The 25,051-nt window shown below is 45.5% G+C and overlaps 2 protein-coding genes across 15 annotated transcripts in view; one reads left to right on the top strand and one right to left on the bottom strand.

Moving 5' to 3' along the window:
- The window catches only part of Mphosph9 (M-phase phosphoprotein 9), a 70,545-nt gene extending 61,241 nt beyond the window's left edge, over window positions 1–9,304 (bottom strand). For 5 of the 13 annotated variants that reach the window (XR_015633925.1, XR_015633929.1, XR_015633930.1 and 2 more), the window contains exons 1-3: window positions 9,145–9,304; window positions 6,614–6,877; window positions 3,050–3,159 (exon numbers count right to left, since the gene is read on the bottom strand). Coding sequence is in view for 7 of the 13 variants with exons in the window: in XM_087578026.1 (XP_087434152.1) it covers window positions 3,050–3,159; window positions 6,614–6,623 (120 nt within the window). In the remaining 6 variants the exon portion in view is untranslated. 13 annotated transcript variants of the gene reach the window in all.
- A 150-nt stretch (window positions 9,305–9,454) lies between these two features.
- Window positions 9,455–25,024, top strand: Mtrfr (mitochondrial translation release factor in rescue). 2 transcript variants are annotated; one of them, NM_001109065.2, is given in 3 exon segments: window positions 9,508–9,579; window positions 20,717–21,025; window positions 22,746–23,555. In NM_001109065.2, coding segments are annotated over 2 exon segments (546 nt in total). In that variant the 5' UTR covers window positions 9,508–9,579; window positions 20,717–20,743; the 3' UTR covers window positions 23,010–23,555.
- The last annotated feature ends 27 nt before the right edge of the window (window positions 25,025–25,051 follow it).

Genomic DNA, 25,051 nt, shown 5'->3' with positions numbered 1-25,051 from the left:
CTTTTTTTCTTTTTTCTTTGGTCTCACTGTGCAGCCCTGGTTGTCTTGGAACTAGCTACATAATCCAAGCCAGCCTTGAACTCACAGATCTGCCTGCCTCTGCCTCTCAATTAAAAGGACTGAGCGTGCACCACCACCTATGCTAATTTTAGTACGAATAGGTTATTTTATCTGTGGATTTCACTTCAGAATAGTATGAACTGCTTTTACTTAAAAAAAAAAAAAAAAAAGCTATAAAATGAAGTCTCCAGGTCTTGTAAGTCCCCATGTCACAAGCAAAATGTCTAGTACACTCCCCAGGAAAGACAATAAATTGTGAGCACTTGTTATTTTCACTCTGTAACTGTTGTTATTGTGTATGTAACCCAAGTGGTAAAATGCTGAAGAGATCTAGCTCAAGCAAACTAAGAAAGCTGTCACTCTGCCCTCTCAGAATAATCTAGCGAAGTAGATCAGTCTCTTTTGAATGGCAAGAATCAAACCACCTTACTATTCCAAAAGGGAGGTGAGAACCAGAGGCTCCAGCGGAAACCACCAGACTCAGGCTTGCGTAACACCTGACCTTCTGTTCCTCAAACACTGCTCCAAGAAAGCACTGGAAGTAAATCAGGGAAGGCTGGAGGGATGGCTCAGCGGTTAAGAGCACTGACTGCTCTTCCAGAGGTCCTGAGTTCAAATCCCAGCAACCACATGGTGGCTCACAACCATCTGTAATGAGATCTGATGCCCTCTTCTGGTGTGTCTGAAGACAGCTACACTGTACTCATATACATAAAATAAATAAATAAATAAATCTTTTTTTTTTCTTTTTTTTCGGAGCTGGGGACCAAACTCAGGGCCTTGCGCTTGCTAGGCAAGCGCTCTACCATTGAGCTAAATCCCCAACCCCAAATTAATAAATCTTAAAGTAAATAAATATATCAAGGCTAAAGTGACCACAAAGTGCTCCGCCCTTTCCGCCAGCGCAGTAATCGGCTCTTCACTGAGGAGCTAACCTCTACCGGTCAGGTGGGAGTTCACCAAATGCAGCAAAATGTTACATCACTGAACAGACAAGAGCAAAACAGGCTTACAAAACTCTAGTCAGGCCTCCTCCCTCCTCAGATCTGAAGGAGGCTGAGCCTGCAAAGCAGAGCTCAGGGTCAGGCCATGAGCCTGGAATCAACAACAGTCTGCAGGAGATCATCTGCAAAGATCACTTTCTTAGACCAGTACATTAAACTCTCGAGTAGTCTGTCTCTGACTTCCAGTGTTGATTCAATGTATGAAAGTAGTAATTTCTAGTCACACACAGGTGCAGGAAATAAGCTGGGCTGTGGCGGTGGCTCTGTCTCTTACTTACATGTTTCTGTCACAAGCTAAGAGTGACAGTTCAGGGAACTTGTTTTCCCGGATGCTGAATTAGAACCCTGGGCCTCATGCACGCTAAGCATGCACCATACTGAGACCAGGTCATCATCAAACCACAAGGCATCTTATCGGCCTTCCCCTTTAGCTCACAGCGATTGTTGGATGGAAAAACAAAAAGTGTTTGAGAAAACTGAAAAGCTGCCAATTGCAGAAGCTCAAACCTGAAATCTCAGCACATGGGAGGCTAAGACACGAGAGCCATGACCGAAGGCCAGGCTGGGCTACAGAATGAGTCCCAGCATCCTAGGAAAGGGTGAGACCCTGCTTCAAACCACCGCTATTACCCCCTCAAAAAAAAAAAAAAATCTGAAAAGTTCATGTTTTATTTTACATGCTTAATCCTGAACAAAATTACATTTGGGGTATGGCTGCTACTGAATTTTTTTCTTTTTTCTTTTTTCTTTTTTCTCTTTTTCGGAGCTGGGGACCGAACCCAGGGCCTTGTGCTTGCTAGGCAAGCGCTCTACCACTGAGCTAAATCCCCAACCCCTGCTACTGAATTCTTACACCAGGAAAACCACTATTTCCATTCTGTAGTCTAAAAACCCAAGCTTTGGTTCTAAAAGTACAATTAACATGAAACAAAACCATCTCCTGCTTAGAGTTTGATAATCCTGTTTGCATTTCTAGAAAGTACTATAACCTCTAACACAGTCTTAAAAAGCAGGAAAAAGAGGCCTGGCCGGGTAGCTTACACTTTTAGTCCCAGCACTTGGGAACACAGAGAGTCAGGACGCTCTCTGAGAGATCTCTATAGGGTTTGAGGCCAGCCTGGTAATATATACAGTGCACTCCAGGCAAGCCAGAGCTACATGAAAGACCTGTCTCAAAACAAAACAAAACAAAACAACAACAAAAACAACAACAACAACAAAAACAACAACAAAAACAACAAAACAAAACAAAAACGCCAATTGAGAAAAGGTCACCCTGGACATAATGATTAGCATTCTCCAAAACGAATCTTGGGAGCACCCTCTTAGATGTTAATCTTTTCAGTTTGTTACTGTCTATTTTTCCTTTTACTCTCCTTCTTGGTTTTTGCAGGACCAGGAGAACTTCCACACCAAACTTCAACTGTGAGATGTTCATAAAAATTAAATTCCCGGGCTGGGGATTTAGCTCAGTGGTAGAGTGATTACCTAGGAAGCGCAAGGCCCTGGGTTCGGTCCCCAGCTCCGAAAAAAAGAACCAAAAAAAAAAAAAAAAAAAAAATTAAATTCCCATCACAATGTAACCAAAGAAATGCTGCCTTGAAAAGCAGACAGCTCAACACACCATGAGGGGGAATGTGTCTACAATCGGAGCATTCGAAATGTTTCAAGCAGAGTAGGTTAAGGACAACCCTAGGAGTTACTCAGAAGATTGTAACTCACAGTTGTAACAATCGGAGGGTGCTGAGAACAAAGACTTCAGTTCACAGAGAACATTCCAATCTATCTATTGAGGCCACCATCGTCCATGTTTCTTTTTCTTGTTCCTTTAGTGTCAGTGCCTGGTTAACACGCTCAGACACTTGACTTTAGCCCTAAGATTAGGGATCACACGTTCTCCTAGACATAGATCTCTAACAATTCAGTAGAGCCCCACTGAAATAGAAATCTTTTCAAGACCCCCAAAATAAAGCAAAATGAGATACCTCACAGTTCTTCCAAAGTTCCGCGTCAGTCCGGCCACTGTTCTGTAGGTCTTGTCTTAAAGCAGTGAGGACTTCGACTGTGCCTTGAATGACAGGTGGCCCGGTCTTCCCTGAGAAAGAGGATACCCCATTTGTACTAAGGTGGGGACTACTTCTGTTGAAACATAAATAATTCAGATGGTTTTCCTCATTCAACTGAAGTGTTGAATAATTCAGCAGTTCAAGATTTAGCAGAGCAGAACATAACCACTGATACCTAATCCTCCATTATAATGGCACCTCCTTTCAAAATCTGACCACAATAGCCAGGCAGCACAGGATGACAGGACACACTCACTTCTTTACGAGCACTACAGGAAGACCTTCTCCACAGAAAGCCCTTCTCCAGCACTGAGGGAATGCCCCAAAGCCCAGCGGAATCCACAGGGAAATGTCCTGGCTTCTCTGAATTATCCTAGAGGCTCAGCTGGCCCACTTTAAACAGCCCTTCATTGTGCACTGAGGATTCTCTGTTCACTGCCCAGAACAGTCAAGTCTTAGTAACCAGACCCTGATTTGGTGTGATACGCTTATCACTGGACTACCTTTGAATGAAAGTTCTGCCAAGCCAATTAGCAGCCAATATTCAGGATTTATTGAGCCTGTGTGGTGTGTAATAGAATACTAATTCTTTCCAGAAGACTTCTTTTCTAAATGTGGGTTGGGGTTGGGGATTTAGCTCAGTGGTAGAGCGCTTGCCTAGGAAGCGCAAGGCCCTGGGTTCGGTCCCCAGCTCCGAAAAAAAAGAAAAGAAAAAAATATAAATAAATAAATAAATAAATAAATAAATGTGGGTTGATTGCAGATTTGTTTACAAACACTACAAGCACAATTCAGGACATTAAAATTTGTCTAGTAGCTGAAGGGGTATTTTTCCCCCCTCCAGAGCCTAGGACCGAACCCAGGACCTTGCACTTGCTAGGCAAGCGCTCTACCACTGAGCTAAATGTGGCATTTTTATTTTTATTGGTTTGGTTTGTTACTTTTTTTTGTAACAAAACTTTTCTTAATGATTTATTTTTTATTTTATGTGTGTTGGTGTTTTGCCTGCATGTATACCTCTGGAGGGTGTTGGATTTCCTGGAACTGGAGTTATAGGCACTTGTGAGCCGCAATGTGAATGCTGGGAATTGAACCCAGGTCCTCTAGAAGAGCAGCCTATTATGCTCTTAACTACTAAGCCATTTCTCTCCAAATTTATGTTTAGTTTTGTTTTCTCAGCAGCATGGATGCTAGGCTGGCCCGGGCCTCACTCACTATGTAGAAGAAGATAACTCTGGACTTCTATTCTTTCTGCCTTTCCTCCCTAGTGCAGAGATTACTGTCACGAGACGTGATGCCTGATCTTTCTGTGCCAGGAACAGAGCCCAGGGCTTACTGCATGGCAAACAAGCACTCAACCAATGGAGCTACATTCCCACACCCTGAGCTGTGTTACACACACACACACACACACACACACACACACTCATACACCCCAAAATGAAGATACTAAAATATAAAAGTTAGGACTAGAAAAAAAGGAGTAGCAAGAAACTCTTTAAAATATATGTCCATAAGAACTTTACAGAGTTGCAATTATTTAGTTTCAACATGGTGGATTTAACTGTCAGTCACAAGGAAAAAGGATACAAATCCAATGCCCAACACTTAGCTTTGGGGCAGAACAAGTGACATACTGCCTCTGTGTCATTTCTCACGCTCTCTGTTCTCCTCTCACACTGCCTTATGCTGCACAACCTTAGAGCTACTTCAAACTCCCCACATGGAAGGAAGGCAGATCAACAATCTTAAAGGTAGTTTATTTGGGGTTGGGGATTTAGCTCAGTGGTAGAGCGCTTGCCTAGCAAGTGCAAGGCCCTGGGTTCGGTCCCCACCTCCGAAAACAAGGAAAAAAAAAAAAAAAAAAAAAAAGGTGGTTTATTCATGATACACAATTTCTTCAAAACCTTTCTATCTGAAGCTATTTGACCCTCTGCTAAGTATGGTGGCACATACCTTTAACCCCAGCACCATTAAGAGGCAGAGGCAGGCAGATTTCTGTGAGTTAATAAGCCAGTGTGGGGGCCTGGAGGGATGGCTCAGTGGTTAAGAGCACTGACTGCTCTTCCAGAGGTCCTGAGTTCAATTCCCAGCAACCACATGGTGGCTCATGACCATCTGTATTGGGATCCGATGCCCTCTTCTGGTGTGTCTGAAAACAAGCTACAGTGTACTCATAAATAAAATAAATCTTAAAAAAAAAAAAAAAGAATCCAGTGTGGTCTACAGAGTGAGCTCCAGGACACATAATGCTATAAAGAGACACCCTGTCTCAACAAATAAAAAAGAAAGACAGTGCAGCTGAATGTATGCATCTGTGGCCAGACAAAGCCAAGGCATGATGCCCAGAGTGGGAGGCCGCATCAAGAGGACTGACACAGGTTCCAGGCCAGCCTGGTCTACAGAGTGATCTTCAGGGCAAGTAGACAAAGACATAGAGACCCTCAACCAATCATTAAATAACTCAATACATAAAGCACTCGGTTGGCCATTTTGTCAACTCATAGTCTGTTCTGTTGTTGGTTTGCTTAGTAACTAGCACATTTTCTTTTTTTTAATTATTTTTAATTTTTGAACACAAGTGTTCTGTGTGTTTACGTCTGTGTAAGCATATCAGATCCCCTGGAACTGGAGTTGCAGACAATTGTGAGCTGCCATGTGCATGCTGGGAACTGAACCCAGGTTTTCTGGAAGAACAGTCAGTGCTCTTAACCACTGAGCCAACTCTCCAGCACCACTAACACACATTTTCAACTGCTACGTCCCAGATTGGTGCACGGACTTCTACAGTATAAAACATTGTTTTTAAAATGTAGCAATAATCTGGGTATGGCAGCTCACATTTGTAATCCCAGTACTAGAAAGGAGGAATGCCTTGAGTTTGAGCTAACCTAAGCTACACAATGAGGTTGTCTCTTTAAAAAAAAAAATAAAGGAAATTATCAGGAGGTAGAGAAATCAAAAGTTCAAGGTTATATTATGAGTCAGGCTGCCTGGACTACAAGAGACTCTAACCTCAAAAAAATAAAATAAAATAAAATAAAATAAAATAAAATAAAATAAATTATACGTATGTGTTTAGGTTATCAAATTTAAAAAATATCCTTATAAATTGCCAAATTAAAAAAGCTTAATGTATAATACAACAAGCAAAGTAAATCTGGGGCTTTTGCTTTTGTGAGGCCACTGTCTTGTCTTACACTTTAGCCCTGGCTGGCCTGGAACTTGCCATAGCTAATAAGTTCTTTCCCCAGTGACCTCCTTGTTCACATCTAAGTGAAGAATGTGACAGATACGCAGATGGACACTGTTCTCAACCCACTGACTACCTGAATAGCTTATCAGAGGTTGGCTGTTCTGTCCTTTAAGCCAAACCAGCAGCTATGACACTGGTCAATTAGCAACTAGAGCAACTGGTCAGCTCTGCAAACAAAGTCATTTTGATTTGTTGACACGTGAAAACGGTATCAAACCAACTCTTACCTATTAGCATGTGAGCTCAACCCAAGAGAATGGGGAGTACTTTTGACATCAGATTCTACAGAAGGTGACGTTTTTTGTAAAGTTTCCACCAGATCAAAATCCTCCATATCGTACAAAAATTGTCAAGCTCTGTCATTTAGAAATACTGTTGCTTCTCCTTTGGGAGGAGACTGCTTCGGGGTCCTCTTCAGTCGCTTCATCTTCTACCGGCATCCTCAGCAGCTGACATTCAGAACAGTGAAACCGGCTATCGATTCAACGAGTCTGTAAATAAATGGGGGAGAACTGCTGTAAACGGCCCCTAAATTTACCCACTATCTTTTCACGACTTTGGAACCCTCTCAAACCCATCTACAATAAGAACAGCAATAGAGCTAAGAGAAAACTTGCCAGGCAAGTTGACTAGCTCAAGCCCCAGAATGCATGGTGGAAGCTGAGAACTGACTCCTCTGTTCTCCATGTAGCACACATGAATACACACACACACAAATGTAAAATAATACCGATATTATATATAATGACCAAATGTAGAAGTCCCGATGCCCCTCTGCAGATGAAGGAACAAAACAATATGGTATATCTGTGTGATGGAATATTACTGGTCCAAAGAAGGGACATAGCAATTAGATGTTGCCACCACAAGGAGAAGCACAGAAAACACCAGCTAGGTTTAAAAAACAATCATTAAAAAAAAAGAAAAAGAAAAAGAGCTACTCTATGACACCATTGGTATGAAGCTTCTAACATTGACAAACTCACAAGGCGAAAAGGAGACAATGACTGAAGCACAGAGAAGGGGAGAAAGGACGTCACTGCAGTGTAGTCGCATTTCACCTTATTGGGATGGAAAGTTCTAGAACTCGCTCTTTTTTCTAAATCCTCTAAATAATATACTTTTAAAAGGATGGGGTTTATATATAGGAACCATACTTTTTTTAGGTAATTTGTAGGAGTCCATTATCTCCTTCAGGCAATCTTTCAGAATTTTGTGTTTAATGATCAAGGTTCTAAATGCACTGTTATGTAATAAATGGGAGTGCTTCCATGGCTGCTTCACTTCTTTGACAGGTCCTACATTGCAGAAGTGCTTGTTGACTTAAGAAGCCACTAGCAGGGCTGTGATAGCAGTGTGTCCTTTATCCCAGCACTCAGGACCCAGAGGCAGGCAGATTTCTGAGTTCAAGGCCAGCCTGGTCTACAGAGTGAGTTCCAAGACAGCCAGGGCTACACAAAGAAACCCAGTCTTGGGAGTCGGGGGAAGAGCTATTTGATAAAAATAGTGGGATGTTCACTTCTCAATACAGAGCCTTTTGTACTCTGCCTGTGTATTAACTTCTTGAAAGATAGACAAGACCTCACAAGTTAACTAAAATTTCACTAAAAACTTGCTGCTCTAAGCCCAACCACATGCCTCCTTCCGGAATCTGTTGATTAAAAAAGATGGGAGAAAACGAAAAAGAAGGGGTGGTTGGAGAAAAATAAAAATCTCATGCTGTTTACAAAATGGGGAGTTTTAGAGGCTGCATCAGAGGAACTCTCTCCTGATCCTATTCCACTCAACTCTCACTTTCCAGGGCTTAAAGAACACAATCAGTTCATTAACGTTAAAAAAGCATTCCCTTCAGGACAGGTACAGAGGCCAAGGGTAACCAGACCTAAGTAAATGGGTTTTGCTTTCCCACATCACCGCCCCAGTGTCAAGCCTATCTATCACCGATGACAAATGGGGTATTGAAAAAGCCAGAGGCTGCCTATTCCAACTGGCAACGAAAATACCTGGATTCAAATGACCACAAGTCCTCCAGAGAAGTGGATCTACAGTCCCATCTCTTCTCCCCAACCCCACCTCCGCTGAAGTAATCCGGATGCAAGAGAGTCAGATAAACACCACTAGAGACTCCAGGAAAAAAAGAAAAGGGGAATCCGAGATAAACTTGACAGAGAAGAAATATAGGAACAGGCATTAAATTATATAAATATAATATATAAATATAATTGCCAAGAAAAAAAATAAAAGATGCTTCTGTCCCTCACCCTACAACCCACTGGAGCTGGAGGCAGAAAGTGATGGAGTTGCGCTAACAATTTTAAAGTTCACTGTGCTTCCTCTTTGCGGAGAGGCTGAAAGGAACCCGCATGAGATGGTTTCAGTTATTGAAGCCAGATGCTAGCGAATACTGGTCCAAGCGAGAGATCACAGGATGATGGAGAATCACTCACGACCACTGACATTTCCAAAGGGGAGTCCGAGTACCACTGGGAGTGGGAGTGGGGGTTTAGGACATTCACGCCCTTTGCAAAGGCAGCAATCTGATTGGGCCTCGCTGATGTCACTCAAGGGCACGAGTCTAGAAAAGGCGCATGCACCCGCAGAGCTGCACTCGCCAGCGGGCACCGGCTAGCTCTGTGGTAGCTATCAACCTTCACCCTAGCCTGTCAACGCACCCAGGGGGTCCTCTCGGATGAAGTCGTTTAGGACTCAGCCCTCAGCCCTCGCGGCACGCAGCTGCCCACAAGCCACGACCGCTTACCTGGCCTCCTCGCCTCTGCCTATGTCCGTACCGGGAGATTGGCCTCACGCGACCGTTAAATTCCAAGGAGCGTGCGCGCGCCCGGCGTCTCACCCACGATTGGCTGCCCGGAAGAGGGCCGAGCCGGCGAGCGCAGCGCGCGCGCCTTCCCTAGTTCTCTGACCCGCAGCTCGCGCCAAAGAGGGCAAGGCGACGCCGGAGGCGTGAGAGGGTGGGGCTTGAGGCCAAGACCTCTGCTGATTGGTTCTCTAGAAACTGCGGGAAAGACGCCGCGGTTTCTCGCGTGCGCAGTTAGTGAGAATGAGCCTCTAGTAGGCAGGGGAAGCCGTGGGAGGGATATGACGCATGCGCAGACCTGGAAAACTCAGACCTCTCGGTCCACCGTGGTTTATTTTCTCGCTGAATGCTTCCGGCCGGGAGCTGGTGCAGAAACAGGTAAGCGTCTGCAAAGCCAGGCTCGGACTAGGGCTGGTTACTACTTACTGTCAGAGGCTCTGGAGTGAGACATTGAAGCTGGAACTCTAGACCTACTTCCGACTTCCGTCACCTAACTTACATGAGGTCTTTTCCAGCCTGACCCCTGACCTAAGCTGTCTGGACTCACTTTACCCGAAATATAAGGAGATTGGCCGTGTGTCTCTCCGAGGACTTGGCGCGGGGAGAGGAGAAGAGTTCGCTGCTCTGGACAAGATAGTTCCACAGAGGCCCAAGGAGAAATGAGTCGATACTCCTCTTATTAAGTGGAACTCGTCTTGCAGCAAGTGCAGCACTAGGGCAGGGACAGCACATAGTATCCTGGCCAAAACAAGTGCTTGGGCACTGGCATGTAAGTGCGCACAGGTGCAGGAGAGCTTTTTGCCCTTTAAATGGCAAACCACAAAAGAAACGTCCCATCTCGTCCTCTCCTTAAAATACCCACCACTTAAGGCTAATGATATTACTACTTTAGACGGTCTCACTGTGTAGCCTTGGCTGCCCTGGAATTCGTTATGTAGACCAGGATGACTTTAACTCACTACGATCCTCTCGCTTCTGTCCCCCAAGTGCTGGCACTCAGTAGTACATAAGTAGCGATCCCAAACTCGGAGAGAGGCCTACACTAGATCTAAATAAAGCCTCTGATTCACCCACGCATTAATATAATGACCACACACCAAACCAAAATCAGTTCTTTTTTTAAACGCACAAATGTTTTTAATGACCTCATATTTCAAAATATCACATATTTCAGTTGGTCCTTAAATCTCAACTCTAATAGACCTAATCTATTATTTTAATAACTAACATAGCCTTAAATCTATTGGACTCTAATTAAGTTAGAGACACTAGAATCTTGCATTCAAATAAGTGAAACCTGTGAATTCCTCAGACAACTCCAGTCAGAGAAAGGTATGTTCTTCCTCCAGGTGAATAGGAAATCCAAAGGCAGCTACTACTAGGTCCTAACCATACAGAAGGCATGGCCACAGAACCAGAAATGCTTTGTAAATTTTGGAGGGTTTCGGCTTTTTCTTTCCACAGTATGATTTTTGAGTAGCAGCCTTTTTATTGAGGTTGGGCTGGTTTCTGAGAGAGGGCCTCCCTTATATCGCAAGCAAACCTGAAACTCAGTATATAACCAAGGCTAGCCTTGAACCCTTGACCTCCCTACCTCTATCTACAATGCTGGGATGGCCGACCAGCGTGCAGCACCACAGACAGCTTCAGGATATTCTTTTTAGATCACTTTTAGAGAATTCTTTTTAATCTGTTCATGTGCTGAGTCAGATGTCCAGGAGCTAGCACTGTTTTTTCTTTTTTTTTTTTTTTTTTTTTTTTTTGGAGCTGGGGACCGAACCCAGGGCCTTGTGCTCGCTAGGCAAGCGCTCTACCGCTGAGCTAAGTCCCCAACCCCTGCTAGCACTGTTATTAGACCGTTTCGTTAACTGACACAGGTAAATGTTTTTTTTTTTTAAAGATTTATTTATTATATATAAGTACACTGTAGCTGTCTTCAGACACACCAGAAGAGGGCATCAGATCTCATTACAGATGGTTGTGAGCCACCATGTGGTTGCTGGGATTTGAACTCAGGACCTCTGGAAGAGCAGTCAGTGCTCCTAACCACTGAGCCATCTCTCCAGTCCAGTGTTTCTTTTGATAAGGTCTCAATTGTTCGTTGGTTTAGAACTGCTGTCAATCCTCCCACTCCAGTGCTGGGATTAGCTCTCCCTCCTGTTTCCTGGTTTAACTTGCTTCATAGTGTTTGTTACTTTGTATTTTATTTTTTACCACAAAGTTTGCCTGGGGAGGGGGCACCCTTCACCCTTCGGAAAATAACAAGCCATAACACTAAATCTGTAGCTTACTGGTAGGCATGGGAAATGACCAGGTCTTTCTTTGGTTTTTGTTTCGTTTTGTGGTGCCAAAGACCCACAGCTAAGCAGTTACTCTGCTGTGAGGCTACATTTCTCACCCTGTATTGGAACTTTCTGCTTTTTATGAGTTTTCTGCTCTAGTTCATACTTCCTGAAGTTAGGGATGTTTAACCAGAACTTGGCTTGGTCAAGACAGTCTTGGTCTGTCAGTGTTAACCTACTGAGAAGACAAGCTGTAATTTTGGCATCATAATGATCTCCTTGGCACCTGATTTCATAGACCAGAATTATGATCTGAGCAGATAGTACCTCTCTGGCATTTTCGTGGTTTCCAGGTAATTTTTTTTTTCTTTTCTTTTTTCCGGAGCTGGGGACCAAACCCAGGGCCTTGCGCTTGCTAGGCAAGCGCTCTACCACTGAGCTAAATCCCCAACCCCCCAGGTACTTCTTAAACTGGACCAAGCCAAGCAAAAATAATCTGCAGGTCACTCTTGTAGATGCCTTTTCAGCTTCAGCTTTCAAAAAGCCCTGAAAGTAGTTGTTTGCAGGCTGGGCTTATGCCATCAGATCAGAGCTTAAGTGGTTTGTGAGCCAAAGACTCCTCAGTTATGCAGTTCAGGGCCTGGCGTGCCACCTTCTAACATGCACTAAAAGTTTTATATCTGTGGTGATATACTTGGCAGTGTCCTCATCCTACGCGGTGTGGTCTTCATCTGACACAAAGGAGATGTGCCCATGGTTGAAAAGGAGATCACAGCTCTGCGCATGAGTACTACAGGGTCACACATCCTTCATGGTAGCACAGGCCTGTAATCCCATAGTTTGGGATGCTAGAGCAACAGGATGGAGGGATTAAGGCTAGCCTAGGTTATACAGGAAGACTGTCTTAAAATAGGAAAATGGTTGGCCAGAGAGTGGCTATGTGGTTGAAGCACTCGCTGCTCAAGTGTGAGGACCAGAACTCACCTAAAAATGCCCAGTGAGCTTGGTGGCCAGCTTGTAATTCCAGCCTGGGAAGACAGAGACAGGAGTCCCCAGAGCAAGCTGCCCTAGAGAGGGTAACCATGTCAGAGAGCTCTGGCTTTGATTGAGATCCTGACTCAGTGAATAAGGTGGAGAGCAATGGAGGAGGATTCCCAGCATAGAACTTGGCCGTCTGTGTGTGCATATTCACACACCCACAAAGGCAAATGGAAAGGGAAAAGAAAAGTCTATTCCGTTCGCAGTATAGCCTTTCTGCAATAAAGTAGGGAGAGGAAGACTCAAAGAAAGTTAAGCAAAGCAAGCTAACAGTTTTTTAAAGAAATAGAGGGGAAGAACAGATTGGAGGTATTATGAAACACGCTGGGGAAAAAGATAAATTTAGTTTAAAAAAAAAATCAAACATGGCCAGGGTGTGGTGGTGCATGCCTTTAGTCCCAGTGCTCAGGAGGCCGACAGATCTCTGAGTTCAAGATGAGCCTGATCTACAGAGTGAGTTCCCAGACAGTCAAGGCTATACGGAAAAACCCTGTCTTGGGGAAAAAAACAAAAGTCAGGCATGTTGGTGCACACCTTTAATCCCAGCACTCACGATACAAAAGCAGGTGGTGTCTGCGCCTCAGGATCAGAAGCAGGTGGTCTTTGCACATTGGAGGCCAGCCTGGCCTGTCTACATAGCAAGTTCCAGGCCAGCCAGGGTTTCATAAAGAGACCCTGACTCAAATAAAAACGTCGAGAACAGCTGGCCTGTGCTCCCACTCAGTAGGACTATCTGAAGCTCTGTAGTGAGTCTGAAGCTGTCTTAAGCTGTGATACCCTGGCTTTAAAAAAACAAAAACCGGGCTGGAGAGATAAAGAGATGGTTCAGTGGTTAAGAGCACTGACTGCTCTTCCAGAGGTCCTGAGTTCAAATCCCAGCAACCACGTGGTGGCTCACAACCATCTGTAATGGGATCCGATGCCCTCTTCTGGTGTGTCTGAAGACAGCTACGGTGAACTCATAAAATAAATAAACCCTTTAAAAACAAAAAAAACAAACTAATGATCTTCCACAACAAGCTGAGTGCTGGCCAGAGTTTACTTCCCGTCTCATTTGATGGCCCCTCTGAAGTCCGCCTGGAAGAAATTCCCTTTAGGATGTAGTGCTTGAATTGCCCAGAGGAACCTAAATGTGTTTTCCTCACGAAATTATGGAATTAAATTTGCATCCTTTTATTTTCTTTATATTATTTTTTGGGTTGGCTTTTTGTTTTAAGGAGTTGGGTCTGTGTGGCACAAGCTAACCTCCAACTTGAAATTCTCCTGCCTCGATCTGAAGGTTTCGTGAAGACATTTGAGTACTAAACCTCATTAATGGTGCATCGGTTTTAAGCATTTTAAAATAAAAGGTTATGTTGTGAGTTCTGCTTTCTTAATGTTCCCGTTGCAGTCTCATAGTGTTGGTTGATAAATTAGAAGCTTCCTGTGAGATGCCACAAATAGGACAGGCGTAATTCTCAGTGCATTGAAATTTTCTACTATAAAAAGATGGATAGGATGTTGGTATTGTGTGCACAAGCTACTGGTCCCTTCATGTATTTCATTAGTTGTCTCTTGTCCCAGGTAGCAGCAAGTCTAGTAAGTTCAGACCAGACCCAGTCTCCTTTGCCTTTCTAATCCAGATCAAAGCATGACTGTGTATCCCAGGCTGGCCTCGAGCTTGCTGCAGAACTAAACTTATGATCCTCCTGCCTCCACCTCTCTAGTGTAGTTATTATAAGCATGTACCACCATGCCTGGTTTATGCTCTGCTGGAGACAGAACCCAGAGCCTCGTGCATGCTGGACAAACACTGCTCACTGAGCCCACACCCCAATCGCTCTCTGCGACTACGTGGAGAGTCTCACATGTGCCTAACAGAGTACTTCCGCCGGAGCACTGTTCCTGAGCAGGTGGCCTTTGGCATTCTTTCTTCAGATGATCGGGATTCTCAGTTTCCTTGTTGCCATGTCACTGTCAATAGCGCAGGTCTGTATTCAGTCCATTCTCTTATCTACAGGACCTCCTTGCCTTCCCATCCCACTCCTTCATCTCCTCCTCTGTCTCTTCTCCATCACTGCCATCGTGATCCCAAGCCTCTCACCAAAGGGTCTTGCCATCCTCAGTGTCACGGGGAAGGCAATATTTGTGCTCTGAGTGTGGTCCTTGAACTAACAGTAATGGCCCTACCTGGGAGCTAGTTAGAAAAATTAAAGTCTGCCGGGCATGGTGGCATACATCTTTAAATACCAGCACTCAGGAGGCAGAGGCGGATAGAAATCTTTTTTTTTTTTTTTTTTTTTTTTTTTTTTGGTTCTTTTTTTCGGAGCTGGGGACCGAACCCAGGGCCTTGCGCTTCCTAGGTAAGCACTCTACCACTGAGCTAAATCCCCAGCCCCCAGATAGAATTCTTTGAATGCGAGGCCAGCCCAGGCTACAAAGTGAGCCTGACTCCCTGCCTGCCCAAGGGGCAAGTCTCAGATTAATAAGACTCCCAGGTGTGCTGTGTGCTCACTGAGGAGCGGGCAGACTGCCGAGAGCATCTCTCCTCAGTGCCCCATGGAGTTCTCCCCATACGAGTTCTCTGTGTTACGTTTTAATGAAGTTTCTGCAAGGCTGATGCACCATGAAGGTTGTGGCTAGGGAAAACTATACTCAGTACCTTACCTTTCTAAAGAAACACCCTTTGGTGTGATTGTTTAAATAAGCAGCTGTTCTAGAGATTGAAACCCACCCATGGGCTTTCCTAAAATGAAATTAAGCTCAAATTACCTTGCTGGATGGAGAAGTAGTGGCAGTAATCCTAGCACTCGAGAGTCTAACACAGGAAGTACAAAATTCAGGACCACCTTGTCTTCAGTTAAACAAAAATATCCTTTATGGGTTGTTTTAATTACATGAGTGTGTATATGAGTGGAAAGAGAGTGAGAAGGAGAACACGGCTCATAAGAATCGGTTCTTCCTATCATGTGGGTTCCAGGAATTGAGCAGAGGTTGTCAGACTTGGTGGCAAGCCCCCTTACATGCTGAGCCACATCACTAGCCCTGTTGTTGGCTGTAGTCATCTGCATTTTACTTACATAGTGCAGTGCTGGAAAATAAAACTCGAGGCCAGGCTGAGCAAGCAAGTATTCTTCTACTGAGCAAGCTCCCAGCCAGCTTTTTTTTTTTTTTTTTTTTTTTTTTGGTGGGTGGGAGGGGGCTGCTTAGACAAGATTTTGTAGGCCTGACCATCCAGGAACTCTCTGTAGACCAGGTTGGCCTCAAACTCAGATCTTCCTACCTCTGCCTCTTGAGTGCTGGGATTAAAGGTCTATGCCACCATACCCACACTCCCAGCCAACTGTGTTTCTCAGGGATGTAAGAATGATCCTCTTGGGACTAGAGAGATGGCTCAAAGAGACTGAAGAGAGACTGCTCTTCCAGAGATCCTGAGTTCAAATCCCAGCAACCACATGGTAGCTCACAACCATCTGTAGTGAAATCTGATGCCCTCTTCTGGTGTGTCTGAAGACAGCTACAGTGTACTTATGTATAGTAAATAAATAAATCTTTAAAAAAAGGAATGATCCTCTGCCCCATCCACAGGATTAGGACTGTTGAAAACACAGCATGGCCTCTTCTGTCTCAATCCAGCCTGGGATTGTTCTGTCCTAGGCCTTGCTGCAGAGTTGAGGGGATCCCATCAGCTGTATCCTCCTGGGTTTGGGTTGATTCAGGAAGCTGCAGGAAGGAATATTTGTGAGCCAGAATTGGTGATATGAGGCATAAGTCGACTGCAAGTTCCAAATCCTGACAAGAGCACTGTGAGAAATCTGGGGCCTATCTCTGTGGTACAGCCTGGGCTATTGAAGCTATTATATTTATAGATATCTTCATGTCTCTTTGACGTGCAAACTATTTGTGCTCCTTGAGGCCTATCCTCCATGCTTAGTCGTTCTTAGACAAATTCATGTTCTCTTTTGGAAGGTCTAGTAGATCTATTCTCTCCACACTTGACTGAGTTGGGACGGAGAGACTTATCAACCCAGACTTCACTAGCTCATGAATAGCTGAAGCCATGATCAAAGGAAAAGAGGGCCAGGGAAGTCCGGGTGCAGAGCCAGCCCTAAATTTAAGCCCACACTCACAGGAAGGAATTAGAGCAGAGTTGCCAGCTGCTGGTCTCCCCTTACTAGCGCTTCTTTTTGTCCTTTTTGTCATTTTTCTTTTGTGTGTGTCTTTTTTTTTAATGTTACAGTGAGCTATAATTTGAGCTGCTTTTATTGTCCCCAAAGACTTCAGGTTGCGATGTGGTATCTCAAAGCCTGGAATCCAGTCTGTATTCTCTGGGCTGTGGGGAAGCAGAGCCATGGGTGTGTTTGTCATTTTTAGCAGTCACTGGAGTAGATCCAAAGCGCCAGGAGATGCTCGAAGTGTCTAGCATTGTCTGATTGGCTGCTGGAATTAACCATTGAACAAAGCAGCCAGTCACTGAGCACTGGGGACCTTCTTGAACTCAGTTGGGTGGCAGAGCTTCCAGGGTGTCTGTCAGCTCTGAGCCAGGACAGAAGGGCAGAGACTGAGCCAGTGGCTGTGACAGCTGCTGATGAAAGCACTCCGCCTGCTGTCCTTTGTCTGGAGTCTGTTCCAGACTTGCTTCCTGTCTTTGTCACAGTGCTCTATATCACTGCTGTCCTCTGCTTGGTTAGTTCACTAACGGGCGGAAGAGAAAGCCGAAGAGACCCTGGGCTCATATTCCATGGTCAGTCCGTGGACGTGAAGCTTTCTGTCACACAAAGGATTTTGTTCTGTACATTGAAAGCAGAAATAGGAAAAGGGCCATTTGGGACATTAACTGAGCTCTGTCACTAATCATAGTCTGGGTTCGTCACATTTTCGTCCTTGTGTATTTGGGGTTGTTTTGTTTTTATTCCACTTTATTCTTTTGTTGGGGAAGAGGTGCATGCCATGACACACACTAGATCAGAGTACAAGTACTAGCAGCTGCTTCCCTTCCACCTTGTGAGTTGGGGATTGAACTCAGGTCTTTACTTTCGGTGGCAAGCATCTTTATCCATCTTGCCGGTCTTCGATGTTGTTTACAGGCAGAATATTATGAGTCCCAGGCTGGCCTTAAACACCAGATCCTTCTGCCTCTACTCCCAAGGTCTGGATTACAGGCATGGGCCAACACAGTTTATCACTTAGTTTTTACTTCACACCCATTGTGTGTGTGTGTGTGTGTGTGTGTGTGTGTGTGTGTGTGTGTGTGTGCGCGTGCGCGCGCGCGCACGCACGCACGCATATGTGTGTACAGTGCCATCAGAGGCCAGAAGAGCCCACCAGATTTTCTGGAACTTGAATTCTAAGGAGCAGCCCCAGTGTGGGTACTGGGAACTGAACTCATGTCCTTTGTAGCAGCAACATGCACTCCTAATAGAGCCATCTCGCCTCTCCAGCCTCCTCCCCAGTAAAAACAGTTGTTGCGGTTTGGGGGGAGGGATGTTGGGGGGGTTGGTTTGGGTTTTTTGGGGGTTTTTTTTGGTTTTTTTGTTTGTTTTTGTTTTTTGTTTTTCAAGACAAGGTTTCTCTTTGTAGCCTTGGCTGTCATAGAACCAGATTGGCCCCAAACTCAGAGATCCACCTGCTTCTGACTCCTGCGTGCTTAAATTAAATCATGGCTTTTCATTGCTCTGGATTTTGATAATACGCCCATCCACAGAAACACTTTATGTTACTGTCTCAAAAACCACCCATTGGTACCAGCAGGACACGTTGACTGTCACAAAAAGAAGCCAAAGGTTTAGACATACTGTCAGTCACAGAACTGAAAAGGGCAGTAGCATAAGGCTCAAAGAGCCTGTCTTACAGTTCATCATATCCAATTCCCTTCGAAAAAGAGGGTTCTGGGGTTGGGGATTTAGCTCAGTGGTAGAGCACTTGCCTAGCAAGCGCAAGGCCCTGGGTTCGATCCCCAGCTCCTAAAAAAAAGAAAAGAAAAGAAAAAGAGGGTTCTAAAGACACCCAGCGCCAACTCTTCTGGCTACTCAGTAGCTTGCACTTAAAGCTTGAGGAAAGTGGGGCACTGTGACTTACACCTTTAATCCTAGGTCTGCAGAAGAGTTGCGGGCTAGCCAGGGACTCATAATGCATAATGAAAATCTGCCTCAAGATAAAGGGGGATGGGGAATGAAGGGGAAAGGGAGGGAGGCAGCAAGGAAGTAAGGAGGAGGAGCAAGGCATGGGCTCAGGAGGTGAACACAGGATGATGAGGATGTGAAGTCCGGCCTTAGACTCTATCTCAGAACTGAAAAAAAAAAAAAAAAAAAAAGCAGGACTCAGAGACTAGAGAGATGGACTCAATTGTTAAGAGTATTTTCTGCTCTTACAGAAGACCTGGGATCAGTTCCCAACACACATATGGTGGCTCACAATTGTCTGTCACTCCAGTATCAAGGGATCCAACACCCTCTTTTGGCCTCTGTAGGCACCAGGTAGACATATAATACACATACATATAATAGACGAGGGCAAAACACTACATACGGAAAATTTAGAAAATTGCCTTTAATCCCAGCACTCAGGAGTGGAAGCAGACTGCTCTCCAGAGGCTTGAGGCCAGTCTGTTAATAGAGGGAGTTACAGGACAGCCAAGCTACATAATAGACACCCTGATAGGCAGGCAGGCAGGCAGACATTTAAGAAAGTAAACAAAATGAGAAAGCACCAGAAAGGACCTCTAGCTAACATTGTGTCTTCAAGGGTTCTCCCCAGTTCTCACCGGGGTAGACATCACAGTTCTTGGTCAGTGGATGACAGTGGGTTGGGGGTATAAGCAAGCTGAAAGCAAACCTGGGGAGTTCTGTCCTGGAGCTCTAGTCATCTTAGGAGCCAGCTCCTCCCTGTGTAGCAGACCAATGCTAGGAACCTACGTCACCAGGTTTTGGCTGCTGTTGAGAACCTTCGGCGCAGGGTGGAAGTGGCATGCACACGCCTCAGTGGAAGACGGTCCACAGGGAAGCTGTCTCTGAGATTGCCTGGCTGCTGAACACTTCACTAAGATGTAGTCCTGAGCCCCAGAGGTCATTAGCAGAGGCTATCCCCAGAATACTTCCTCTCTGATCTTGTCTATCCTATGTCAGCTGACTAGGTAAAAGCAGATTCACCAATTTTCCAGTTGATGGATTGGACCTGACTTGTAACTTACCCTTTCACAAGGAGAACTATTTTACCTTTGACCCCTTGAAAACCTCAAAGGCCTCTGTGATTGGCCATGTCCTTATAGTCACCATTCCCTGTCCAGTTCATTTGTCAGCTCAGTGATCTCAACGTTATGCTGTATATTTTCATTCGGCTGGGCTTTTGTTTTTCAGTATTGCCCTGTGTAGTCCTGGCTGGCTATGCTGTATCTTTAATCATTGATTAAACCTTTTAGATTTTTAGACAGGGTCTTATACCTCGGGTAGTTATTTAAGTCTTTCATTGTGTAAAAACAATGAAACCTGAACCTAGGCGTGTAGCTTGCTAAGAATGGGTCGCACGTGCAGCTCAGTCTCGACAGGGTCCTAAACAGCTCTGGCCAGCACACGAGTCCGGCTCCTTCATCTTGACACCACTCACATCAGTTGTGTTCCAGCCTAACGGGCGCCTTAGCAGAAACTGCCTGACTTGGTAACATGAAGATCAGTTGGACCTCATTGTTGGCAGTGCATCCCAGAAAACAGATGTTCCCATTCAAACCCGTGCAACTGCGGCCTTCCGGCACAGCAGTAGGGAAACTGATGGATGGTGACGTTTCTTGTGTCGGGCTTTTAACTGGGCTGTAAAGCAGACTCGAACTGACATCCTTGCACAAATGCAGGCTCACATTTAAATATCGTCCTTGACTGGGGTCCCAATTCTAACTCCATGTGCTCTTTGATATGTCTTTATCAGACCACAGCCCCGCTCCTCTAAGTGACACACTCCACACCTCGTTCCTGAGGAGCTAGCACCTCTCAGTGCGCTGAAAGTATTTTTGGTGTTCTAAAAGAAACCGTGTGATCAAAGGCCATGCCACCCTGAAGGTGCCCAGTTCTCATCTGATCCTGGACGCTGAGCACCTGGGAATACCGGGTGCTGTGGGCCCTGAGAATGCAGGACATCCCTGGGGTTGTATAAAAGCCCGAGTTTGAAACCAGGGTGTCACCTTGAGAGCTAAGTAAAAAGACGATGTCAATTCTTTGTCCACCCAGGTCCTGCCACACCAAGCCACGTCTTCCATGAGCACCTGGGCTTCGCTCCGTCTCCCTGCACCATTGATCAGGATATGCTCTGGCAACTGGGGGCTAAGGCTTCGAGAGAAGCCAGCACTGCTCTTCCCAGGAATGGCTGCCACAGCTATGCAGGTGGCAGGCAAGAAGGACTATCCTGCTCTGCTTCCCCTGAATGAGAGTGAGCTCGAAGAACAGTTCGTAAAAGGACATGGTCCAGGGGGCCAGGCCACCAACAAAACCAGCAACTGTGTAGTGCTCAAACACGTACCCTCCGGCATTGTAGTCAAGGTAGAGATGGGGTGGGAAGTGCCAAGTAGATGAGGACTCCAGGTCTGCGGCCACAGTAGGTTCCAGCCAAGGGGCACGCCCATTGTGGCACTGGCACGCTGCCAACCCAGGATACTCAGATGTACCTAAGCCCTGAGCTCTGTAGACAAGCCTCCTGCCTGGCCTCAGGAGCCTGGTGCTGGAGTATGGGGGAACCAGGGCTTTGCTGCTGTTCCTAAATTTAGCTCTTTGTGCCACCAGAAATGAAGCTGTGGCTAAGGCAGATCTTGTAGCCTGCTGCTCTCAAAGCCACCCCTGGTCTCCAGCATGGGACTAATGAACCCTGCTGCTGGCTGTCTCAGTCCCCAGCTGATGGGCTATGTCCTCCATAACCCCCTTCCCTGCTCTATAGCGCATGCTCTTCTGTGGAGGCAAAGCACCCAGACTCAGACGGCAAAGTGCTCTGCGCTGCTGGCAGTGTAACTCTTCCTTAAAGGCGGTCTCTGGTCAAGGGAGGCACCAGCTCCCAACCAAATGCACATGTAGGACGTGGCCAGACGATGTTTAGCCCCGACCCCACTGCCTCTGAAATACAAGCCAGGCCAATAGAGATGCTAGCCAGTCACGGCCACCTACATGTCATGAAAGCCAGCCAAGCAGCACATGCAGCCTTTGAGGGAGCACAAGGCCAGGGACAGACAACCCAACAACAGACACTCCACCACTAGGGGCAAACGCATTCCAAGCCATTCTAGACTACTGAGTCCTGTAAGCATGTGATCTTGCCTGAGGCAAACAAGGACTTGCTCCGACAAAAGCCTGCCTCTGGCCAGCTTCTCAAGCCGAGGCGGGAGTTCAAATCCTCAGTTGCTCTTTCCTCCTCGAGAAAGTCATTCATAACAAAATTCCCAAAGCTAATTTTGTTGACCCTGCCACTAGCTTCTGTTTCCTTTGGCAGTCTCTCCCCCGTGCCACAGCGTTTCCTTTGCCTCTCAGCTTTGCCAGGCCCTCAACACCATCAGTTTCACACTCTGTTGTGGGAAGCTGCCAGTAAAGGTGTGTCCCAGGCTCTCCGATGGATCCACTTGTGAATGGCATGTGAATTTTGCAGTTGCTCCTGGACAAGCTAGACTCTAGCCAATGTTTCCATATTTACTTGAGAAAGGCTGGTTTGAAAGGTATTGTTGGGGGTGGAGAGATGGCTCAGTGGTTAAAAGCACTGGCTGCTCTTCCAGAAGCCCTAGGTTTGATTCCCAGGGCTTACGACTGGCTGCAGTTTCAGTCCCAGGGGATCTGACTTCTTCCAGCTTCCATGGGCCTGAAGCAGGAACATGTTACATGGACATACATGCAAGCTGAACAACCACTCATACTTAATGAAATATACTAATGTTCTATGCTATTGTTGCTTCTAAATGTAAAATCTTTTATTTTTTTTTAAAGACAGGGTATTGCTATGTAAACCTGGCTGCTCTCAAACTCAGAGGTCCACTGTCTCTCCCTTCACACCTGGCCCAAAAAACCACATTCATAATTATTCAAGTGGGAGTCCCACAGTACAACTCGTGTGTGCTGCTGAGACCATAAGTCATGTGCAGCGAGGCTCTGGTCTTCTGTTGCTGACTCACAGGGGCTCCTACCCATCCCTGTGAGACAGGAAAGGGCGGATTGAGGGACTAGGAGTTCCTGTCCATCTCCTAACACCCATGATTTTTACATTCCTGCCCATTAACTCTTACAGTGCCACCAAACACGATCTGTGGATCAAAACAGAAAGATGGCTCGGAAAATCCTCCAGGAGAAAGTGGATGTTTTCTACAATGGTGAAAACAGCCCTATTCACAAAGAGAAGCTTGAGGGTGAGAGGAGAAAGCGAGAGAAGAAGAAAAGAGCAAAGGAGACTCTAGAAAAGAAGAAGTTATTGAAAGAACTATGGGAAGCAAGTCAAAACATCACTGAGAAAAAGGCTGAAGCTGATGGCATACCAAGAGACTTCCGGGAATAATGGTGACATTGCCTGGCTACAGCATGGAAACCTCTAGAGAGTGCATGGCTGGAGCTCAGCATGGTGGTGTACACCTGCCATCTGAGCACTTGGGAGAGCTAAGACAGGAGGATTGCTGCAAGGTTCCGAACAACCTCATCTACATAGCTGGTCCTGTGGCAGCCTTCCCTTCTCGGTGAGACTCTGAAAAAGGTGGGAGCCACAGGGTTGGTTGGTTTAGCAGTTAAGAGAGCTTGCCGCTCTTGCAGAAGACGCAGGTTCAGTTCCCAGTACTTACACAGGGTTGCTCACAACCTACTTACTGTAGTTGCAGCTCTAAGAGATCCAGTGCCACTTTTTGGGCTCCACAGGACAACATACACTCACATAGACAACATAAATAATTTTAAGAACCTTTTAAAAATAAATATCGGGGCTGGGGATTTAGCTCAGTGGTAGAGCGCTTACCTAGGAAGCGCAAGGCCCTGGGTTCGGTCCCCAGCTCCGAAAAAAAGAACCAAAAAAATAAAATAAAATAAAAATAAAAATAAATATCATGCTAATGGACATAATGAAGTTTTTATCTGTATATACACCGGCATGGCAGACGAGGGCATCAGATCCAATTACAGATGGTGTGAGCCACCGTATGGTTGCTGGGATTTGAACTCGGGACCTCTGGAAGAGCAGCCAGTGCTCTTAACCACTGAGCCATCTCTCCAGCCTCCAACCATCACTTTTTTTAAATTGGTAGACAACAGCAAATAGTAATACACACTTTTTTTTTCTTTTTCTTTTTTTTGGAGCTGGGGACCGAACCCAGGGCCTTGCGCTTGCTAGGCAAGCGCTCTACCACTGAGCTAAATCCCCAACCCCTGACAACAGCAAATAGTAATACACACTTCCAAGAATAAAACCATCAGGCGCTTGCTGTCAAGCCTGACCCAAAGTTGTCTGTCCTCTGACCCCTACATGTACTACGCCGTGTACACATATGAACACACATGAAGATAAATGTAAAGAATGCTGTGTGGGACACGAAAGGACACATTAAGAGCAGTGGCCAGTTTGGGTTGCCACTGTTTGATAGACAGCTGACAGTTCTTGATCTTGGCAGTGGTTACAAAAATATCCCCTTTTACACTTCTTTGTTTTTGAGACAGAATCTCATGTGCCCCAGGCTGGCCTTGAGCTTGTTATGGAGTCAAGGATAATCTTGAATTTCTGATCTTCCTGTTTCCCTCCCATATTCTAGGATTATACAGGCTTATGCAACTTGTCTGGTATTGTTTGTTTTTCTTTTAGACAAAGTCTACTATAACCCAGTCTGGCTTCGTTTGTAGGGAATCCTGATCATCCCAAATGTTAGGATTGCATGCACCTCTGACCTAGTAGTACAGTGTCATTCTAAAAAGGTGGGAAATAGGGCTGACAAAGTGATTCAGTGGCCAGAGCCCTTCCTTCTCACAAAGTCTGACCTGTGTTCTGATCCTCGAAATCCACCTACGGGTAAAAGGTCAGAATTGACTCTACCAAGCTGTCCACTGACATCACTGTGACCATGTGCCTACACTCATCAAGCACAAAAATAAGTGACAATGTTTAAAAGTGCTGATATTAGAGAGGCCCCCTTTTATGACAAGTTGAGTCAAACAATAGCATTGAGTGATTATCTTTCAACTCCAGCTTATACTTAAGTTTCTGGTAAAGGGAAAGTGACAGTGGAATGGTAAAGTTACCTGCTGTGTGTACCAGCTCCAACAGTCACAGTCACACAGACAACCTACAGTCAGCAGGGAAGAGTGTGGATGAGACCTTACCTAGGTTGCCTTGCAGGTATGTCTGTGGGAGCTGTCTGAAGTAGGAAGACAGCCACTGTGTGCAGCATCATTCCCTAAGCAGGAATCCTGACCAATGAGCACTAGCTAAGAACAAGCAACGATGCTTTTATATTCTGTTTTTTGAGTTCCTGCCTTGATTTCCCCAAAATGAGTTATAACTTAAAACTGTAAGCTAAATAAAACTTTCTTTCCCGAGTTGCTTTCTTCCATGGTTCCCCCCCC

The sequence above is a fragment of the Rattus norvegicus genome, chromosome 12 (assembly GCF_021556685.1).
Source record: "Rattus norvegicus strain SHRSP/BbbUtx chromosome 12, alternate assembly SHRSP_T2T, whole genome shotgun sequence".
Taxonomy (NCBI): domain Eukaryota; kingdom Metazoa; phylum Chordata; class Mammalia; order Rodentia; family Muridae; genus Rattus; species Rattus norvegicus.
This window is presented reverse-complemented; position numbering and strand designations above follow the sequence as displayed.

Coding starts and splice junctions, on each gene's coding strand:
- Mtrfr (XM_087579195.1), top strand. CDS start 9,490: ATGCGCAGACCTGGAAAACTCAGACCTCTCGGTCCACCGTGGTTTATT. Junction 9,580..22,745: donor GGGAGCTGGTGCAGAAACAG/GTAAGCGTCTGC, acceptor TAACTCTTACAG/TGCCACCAAACACGATCTGT.